Source organism: Geospiza fortis, unplaced genomic scaffold (genome assembly GCF_000277835.1).
Source record: "Geospiza fortis unplaced genomic scaffold, GeoFor_1.0 scaffold70, whole genome shotgun sequence".
Classification (NCBI taxonomy): domain Eukaryota; kingdom Metazoa; phylum Chordata; class Aves; order Passeriformes; family Thraupidae; genus Geospiza; species Geospiza fortis.
Genome location: NW_005054317.1, coordinates 6,315,079 through 6,323,150, shown reverse-complemented (window position 1 = coordinate 6,323,150; position 8,072 = coordinate 6,315,079). Strand labels below are relative to the sequence as shown.

Here is an 8,072-nt window from a genome sequence, read left to right as displayed (position 1 = left end):
CACCACTCTCTGCACTTCCCAGACACTGCTGATTCATCTCCCCAGCTACAAAGAGATTTACAGCAGTATCATCAAGGCAAATTTTTAAAAGAGAAGAATGGTTGCTCATCTAGTGAGTTGAACTGGTTTGGTCTGGGGTTAGCTGACAATTAAAATAATATTCTGAGTTTCTCTCAGATTCCAGTTTGGATCTTAATAGCCAAGTAAGGAATATTTAAAAGTGGTTTCAACCCTGTATGCACACAAAATCCTGGGGGGCTTTGTTGGATTTTTTGGGGAGTTTCGTTGGTTGGTTGGTTTGGTTTTTGGTTTTTTTTTTTTTTCCCAGAGCATGTGTGTGTGTGCTGCTGAATAAAAATATTTGAATCTTTAGGGTGGAGTTGGTCCATCTTGGAAAGGTTGCTCAGATACTGCACTGTCTCTGTGTGCAGCATTGTGCTGCCTTCTGGCTGCCAGCCAGGCTGTCTTTTTGATTGTCACCGTAGTCAAAAACAATGAGTTTGACATTTTTCTCCTTTTTAAATAGCTTTTTCACTTTTTCCTCCCACCCCACTCTGATCCTGCTGCAGTGTGAGTGACCTCAGTGTGCCTAGGATCCTCTTTGCTGGAGGCCTGGCTGGGATCTTCAACTGGGCAGTTGCCATCCCACCAGACGTGCTGAAATCACGTTTCCAGACTGGTGAGTTGCATTCCAGGGTGTCACAGCCACACTCCTGTGGTGCTCCTGGGAATGGGCTGGGCAGGGATGGAAGGTCTTGAGTGCTGCTTCAGACAAGTGCATGAAAAACCCAAGGGTGTTCCTAGCATTCTACTTGGTTTCCTCACAAATTTTTGGCACATCAGGCTGCACTGCTCTGTTTCTGAATCCTTGATAATATAATGATCCTGATTTGAGGTATCTGATTTGAAACCTAAGCATAGAACTCATAATAATAGAATTGTCATAGCTGTTTTATTACAAATGTAATTCTTTGAGAGGTTTTATTATTTCACTTCAGACATAATTGTATAAATTGTAGCCTGTGCTATCTGCAGTTTATAGTAACAGGGTGTGACTTGCTGAGAGCTTTTTGCTTTTGGACTGGCAGCTCTGCTCTTTAATGTCTGTGGCCTAATTACAGTTAGGATGACCCCAGACCTTGTGCTTCAGCACAGTTTGACAGGTTTTTCTTTGGTTTCTCTGCCAGTCCTGTCAATGAATATTTTTGTTAAGGCTCCCCATGGTCTCTGTGGACTCAATTCTCCACTGGACGGTGACCATTTTGCTTGAATCACAAATCATGATAATCAGTGCAGGAAACCTCATTTATTTTTCTCTGAGCAATGGCTGCTGTGGTTGTTTGTACCATACCAAGGGCTGAGAGGGAAACTAATCACAGCTTTTTTCTACTGAGTCAGTCTCCAGTGCTGCTGCGTGGATGACATGAGTTCATGGTGGTTCAGTTTAACTGGGCTGATCTGTGGACTACCTCTTCAGAGGGCTGGCAGAGGCAGTATTTCCCAGGGCAGTGTCAAGAGAAGGAAGAAATTGTGTTTTGAGTAGAGTAGCTTTTAAAAAACCTCAGCATATCCCTGTAACATCAGCATTGGAACATCCTGTGCTCTTCATTTGAAGTCTGTTTGTATTCTTGGCTGGGACATGTGATAGGATCATTTTCTTATTAACCAGCTCCATCAGTTTTTGTATCTGACATTCCTATCACCTAAGTGCAGCTCTTGAGAGAGCTGTGATCAGCAGTGCAAGTAACAACAGCTCAGTCTTCCAACCCTGACAAAAGTTACTCTCCTTTCTTCCCTGCCTGCAATGACTTGATGATGTATATTCTTTGGTTTACAAACTGACTCCTGTTCACTGAGCCTTTGCTGAGCTCTCTTATGTGTTTGCTGTAGAAGTGTGAACCTCTAGAAAACCCTGAGCTGTTACCTGTGGCACATTCTTCAGCCCTCGCCACTGCCACACATCTGGGCTAACATTTGTGCATCCCTTTCAGCTCCTGCAGGAAAATACCCCAATGGCTTTAGAGATGTGCTGAGGGAGCTCATCAGAGAGGAAGGAGTTGCATCTCTGTACAAGGGCTTCACAGCTGTGATGATCAGGGCCTTTCCTGCCAACGCGGTGAGTGCGCCGGGATCCCGGCTGGCTCTGGGGACGTGGTGCTCACAGTGAGTGTTTGCACTCTGGAGGGGACACAACTGTACCATTCCAGAGGGGTTCTTGTCACTGCAATTACTTTTGACTGTTGGTGTCCAGATTCTAAAACTGTGCTTTAATCTAGGAGGAACAAGTAAATCTTTCTTCAAAGCTTTGCATGAAAGCTCTGTGTTGACTTTCTCTGATAGTTTTTAGCTATTGGTTGTACATCCAACTGTAGAAGATGGAATAAGTTTGGACTCACTTTCCCTTCAATAAATAATGAGCCTAACAGAGCCAAAGCTCAGCCTTTTTGTGGAGGGATACAGTAGAATTCTTGCTTCTGGGCTAAGACTTCTTTGGTCCTCTTCCTCCTTCCATATAAACCACATTAGGTGTTCATAGTGCAGCATTTCAAAAGCCTTGCTTGAAACAGATTTTTAGAATCCTTATTTGTTCTGTGTTCTCTTTTCCAGGCATGTTTTCTTGGTTTTGAAGTCGCTATGAAGTTTCTTAACTGGGTTGCACCTGGTCTGTGAAGACTAGGAAGTCTGGAAACGAGAGAGGAGAAGAGAGTGCAAATCTGCCTCAGAGGAATAAATTAATGATCACTTAATATTTCAGGAATAATTGTTTGCCTAATACCTTTTTGCCTTTCTCACATTCTTTAGGTGGTGCTATGTGCCAGTCAGAAATGCAGGCTGTAACTGACAGAGTTGGTGAGGAGCTAGTGGTGACAAATCTTCTGAGCCAACCACAGCAGTGACGCTGCTAACACGCAGCTGTCACTATCACACGTGCTACCTTAAGTACTTCCTCATGGAAGAAGGGGACACATCTTAAAATGTAGTTCTTTATTTACTGAAGAAACATGTAGCATTAATGCTGAAAAACCTCCTTAAAATAATTTTTTGGCAGCATATACTTAACTCTCAGGGCATAAGTCAGCAGCTGCACATGGCTGTGTCTGCAGGCAGTGTCAGGCAATGTTCTCATCTCCTGTAGTTTGTCACTTGTGGCTGTTTCTGTGTTAACACTGGTTTTAATCTCCTGTGCATGTACAGCAGCAAACACAACTCAGCAGGGGAGGCCAGTGCTATGTCCCAGTGGGTTGAGGGGTGTTGCAGGTACCATATCAGGTCCTGCACACTGATCTTTTCTGTGGAACTAGGACACAAAATGCATTATGTTTAACATTTGTACTAAGCTTAACTGAGGGAGCCAGTGGGGAAATGTGTTTGATTAACCTGAACTTTTCTCTCAAATCCTTTCTGTCCCATTGAAGAGAGCCCAAATGTGATTTCAAAAGTATAGCACAGCTCATAGCAATCTGTGATATATTTGATTTATCAAATACTGTGTCCTGGCATTCAATCCCTGACACTGATGTGAGAAAATTTAATAGCACATCCAAGAACTGAATTGAATTGAATTTCTCTGACATGAGGGGGACACATGAAGAGGACACTGGCTCTGCAGTTTTGACTAACTTTATTCTTTCTCCTGTTCCTTGGTTTTCTCTTATTAAACATGATCACGTTTTCATTTGAGAAGTGACTAATACTGAGAAGCAAATAGCAAATTTTAATTTCTTTTGGTTGTGATGCAGTGTTACTGGAACTCAATAAAGCTAGGTGCTGCTTGGCTAGAATGTGTGCTTTCGTTCATTTACTTTTTGCATGGTCATGCATGCTTAATTTTGCAAAAGTTTTCCAATTCTTAATTCCCAGACTGGTTGGTAAATAAGCTGTGCTGTGCTGTCTTTGCTAACCCTTTGCCTTTTAGCTTTTCAGTTTCTGACATGAGCTATGGAAAGGAATATTCTGCACTTGGCATGTTTGCCATACAAGTCCTTTTAGGTGCTGCATTGTGGATGCAAATTTTTAACCATAAAGCAACACACTAAATAACACAGCTCCTGCATTTGAGCAGCAAGGTGCCCACTCAGTCTGTGTCCTGGCCTCTGGCTTGGTGTTTAGCCCTTTACCTTGGCTCTGCTGTCACCAGCTGAGCCTCTCCAGTCTGTGGCCTTAAGCAGTCCTTGCTCTAAAGACTGAAATATTCCCTTCACTCTCTACTACTTCAGTTGTTACCAGTAACTGTAGACTCTTTTCCTTCTGCCAATCTATCCCTTTTAACACCCTTTCTTAAACATTTCAGATCCTGACTTATCCTAATTATATTCTGTATTCTCCCCACTCTAAGGTTTTTGCAGAGCTTTGTATTTTGTGTGATAACATTCTGTTGTTTACCATGGTTGATTTCATTTGGTGCTTTTAGCTAAGTAAAATATGGCAGAAGACAATCAGGAATGAGGGGCTGCTTTCCAACAGCAATGGCAGGAGAAGAAGAGCTTTGCAAAGGCTCATCAGACACATCTGCTTGCTTATTCAAAAACTGAAACCCAGGCACCCTGGAAATATTTAAAAAGCTGCTCATATCTCTAAAGATTCTGCCATACAAAATTTGCCAATTCCTTGCCTCTAATGTGTGCGGCCTCAGAAAGAGAGGATTTTAAGACAAGCATAATTTTCTATACCCTGAGGATTCTTTTGCTTTCAGAGGCCTAGATTTGCATTCAAATGTTATTTTCTAATTGCCCAGGTTCCTGTGGGAATTCAGGCAGTGTATCTGCAGTTTAGGGCCCACAGCAGCAGCTGGCACACTGGTGCCAGCCAGTGATACCAATGATAATTTTCTTTATGCTCCTTGTGCTGATAACATCTGGGCTTGCTATATCTAAATCAGTGCCCTGAGACTCCTGTGCTGCTCATCCTCCTGGCCCATTCTGCTTTGATGCAAGTGATTTCTCCAGTGGTGATTCAAGGTGTCTGGAAGTATTCCAGAAGTCATCCGCAACAGATAAATCTTCTGTGCTTGCATTTCTCTGCCCATTGTGGGTGAATACTTTTGTGCATACTCAGCATTGCTACAGTGACAGAAAGGTCCTTGGAACACCCCTGACAAGTCAGTCTTGATCAAATTTGTCTAATTAAAGGAAGCTGCCTGTGGGAGGCACGTTCAGTACAGACTCTCCAGTTTGGAAAAGGGCATTGCAAGGTAGATCTTACAAATGGTGAGCAATGTCAAGAGGGTGCATTTACTCATATTTCTCACAGGACAAGATATACAATGAGGAGATCAAGCAATATTTAAACAGAATGCAAAAAAAAAAAATCACACAAGAACAGTTCATCAGGATCTACTGAAAACTGATAGGGCTGCAAAGCCTTGGCACAGGGTGTTCCTGAATTGCTGCTGATGGGATTTGGAGGGTGTGCTAGGGAAGGCACAAGTGTTTTATTTCTTGTGTTATTTCCGTAAGCATCTGCTGCTGGACACTGCTGGGCAGAAGAAGAAACAGGCTTCCAATCTGATCTTCATCAGTCTGGCTGGTGTTTTTACAAAATTATGGGCAAACAATGACTATTTCTGTGGGGTCTGCACAGAGGGGGGTGGGCTGGCTATGTACCTTCAAATAACAACATACACTAGGACACAGCACCACCCATAGCTCTGCATGTGCCCAATTGGCCTCTAATGGTTCAGTTTTCCATTTCTACATTGTTCTTCTTATCTGCTGCCTCTTGGACAAGGGGACTGTTATGTCAGTATCCCATTTGTGCCAGTGAGAGACCAGCCTTGTGCACAGCCTGAACAAAGTGGTTTTTACCACCACACAGTTCAGAGGATGACAGAGCAGTTGAGGCTGGAAGGCATCTCTGAGCGCAGTCCAGTGCAGCCCCCCTGCTCAGAGCAGGGCCCACTAGTGCAGGTTGCACAGGTTCAGCTGGGTTCTTAATGTCTCCAAGGATAGAAACTTCACAGCTTCTTGGGGCAACCAGTTACAGCTTCACAAAAAAAACCTCCAAGTTCTCTTATGTCTAAGGGGAACTCGATGTATTTCAATGTCACTAATATCACTAAGAAGAGTCTGGCTCCACCTTCTAAACCTTCTCTGATCAGGGATCCATACCCATCAGTAAGATCCTCATGAAGCCTCTTCCAGGCTGAACAATTCCATCTCTCCTGGTCTCCTCATACTGCAAATGTTCCAGTTCCTTCACCATCTCTGCAGGGCTCACTGGCCTGCCCAGTGTATCAATGCCTCTCCTGTGCTGGGAGCCCAGAACTGGACCCTGCACTCCAGCTGTGGCCTCAGCAGTGCTGAGAGCAGGGATGGTTCCTCTCCCCAGGCCTGGTGGTGATGCTTTCCTAGAGCAGCCCAGCAGGCTGGTGGCATTCTTTGCACAAGGGCATATTGGTGTCCTGTGTTCTCCTCCTCATGACATCCTGCTCCAGCTGGAAGGTGTGACCCCACTGCTGGTCCAGGCTTGTCCAGGCCACAGGATAGAATGCCTGCTGAGTCAGTGGCATGAAGCCATGCATGCTGTGGCACTGTGACAGTGGCACTGTGACAGTGGCACCCAGGGTGCTCTGCACCCAAGGCTTTCCATGGTGCTGGCTGAAAATAGACCCGGCTGCCCTGGCAGCTGCATCCTGGGGATTTTTGCTCCTGGCTCAGATGATGCCTGCTTGGAGCTGGGGGCTTCCCAGGAGGGTGGGTGCAGGGATTGCTGGGATTTCTGCCTCTTCTCTGCTCTCCAGGATGCCTTCTGTGTGATTGGATCACCGGCAGCTGTGCTCATTCAGTTGGGCTCTGGACTTGGCTCTGTCTGACCCCATTTTACCACACTTTGTCTTTCTGCCCAGCAGACCCTGCCCTGAGAAAACTGTCCAGTGAAGGGGGGAAACAGGCTGCCTGCTGCTGGATGCTTGAAATGGAAAACCATTTCTAATTTAGGGAGATTTGTGTGTAAAACCGAGGACATTTTCCGTTACCTCAATGTATCAGAATAGTTCTGCAAGTGTGTCTCAAACCTGGTAAAAATGTAAACATTAAGGAGACATCGGACTGGATTTTTACTAACATCTGTCTCTGAATTCAGACACCAGTTTAAGTTCAGATAGTTCAGCTTAAGCTCAGACAGATCCTTTTCAGCAGTTTATGATGCACAGGCTGTCCCTAGGCTTACATGGCTGTAAAGAGCAGTATCAAAGTTTTAGCAATAGGCCACAGATAAGCTCCACTTCCCTTTGCAGGTGACAGTTTGGGTGTTGGTTTGCTGAAGGACACGGGGCTGTTGCTAACCCTTGGCACGGAGGGTGGAAGCCTGAGATGTTTGTGTGTGCAATGAGCTGACTTCCCTCCTTCACTGGAGACCTGAGCTCAGGCTGCTCCCTCAGCCCTGCCGGGCCTGACAGAAGCTGCACACAAGCTCTGGGTACTGAAGTAAATGTTGAGCTGCCTGGATATGGATTCCCCAAGGCTGAAAGCATATCCCAGCAGAGACATTTCTCCTTGGTACTATTTCCTAATACTGTTTCCTAATAGTTATTTATTACTGACAGCTGCTGGCTCCTTCCTCTCTCCACTCATGCCGTCAAAAAATTCTAAACCGTGATTTAGCTTTGAATGTTTGTCCTGGAGACTAAAGGTGAGGAAATCAATGCTCTGTTCCTTCCCATCTTTAATCCCTGCACAGATTTCAGCAGAATCAGCTGAAACGCTGAAAAGGTGTAAAATTACAGCGAGTCCTCCTTCTCCTGGGGCTAAGCCCATGTGATTCAGAAAAGCTCCTGAATGCCTGCATAGACAAATCCTAAAAAAATACTTCCCTCTGAAACATAATCCTGCTGCTCATCCCCCGCCCCTGCCTGCCCGCTCACCCTTGGCTCCCTATCTCTCCCTGCCAAGCAATTATCTGCTCCCTTCGCTGCCTCCTGGCCCGAGCCAAAGTTCAGGATCTGGCAGGGATGGCAGGGGATGGCTCGGCAGAGGGAACTCGCTGTTCTCCCGGCCCGGCACCCATCTCCCATGGGAGCAGCCGAGCCCAGCTCCTGCCCTGGCTCCTGCCGCAGAGCGTCTCCCCGGAAAGAG

General features: G+C 45.5%; 1 protein-coding gene across 1 annotated transcript in view; it reads left to right on the top strand.

Moving 5' to 3' along the window:
• Window positions 1-3,782, top strand: part of SLC25A20 (solute carrier family 25 member 20) — a 10,449-nt gene extending 6,667 nt beyond the window's left edge. The window contains exons 6-9 of the mRNA XM_031056389.1: window positions 393-398; window positions 568-679; window positions 1,992-2,116; window positions 2,608-3,782. Of these exons, the coding sequence (XP_030912249.1) occupies window positions 393-398; window positions 568-679; window positions 1,992-2,116; window positions 2,608-2,670 (306 nt within the window). The 3' untranslated portion in view covers window positions 2,671-3,782. The remainder of the gene's footprint in view (window positions 1-392; window positions 399-567; window positions 680-1,991; window positions 2,117-2,607) is intronic.
• Window positions 3,783-8,072: the final 4,290 nt, after the last annotated feature.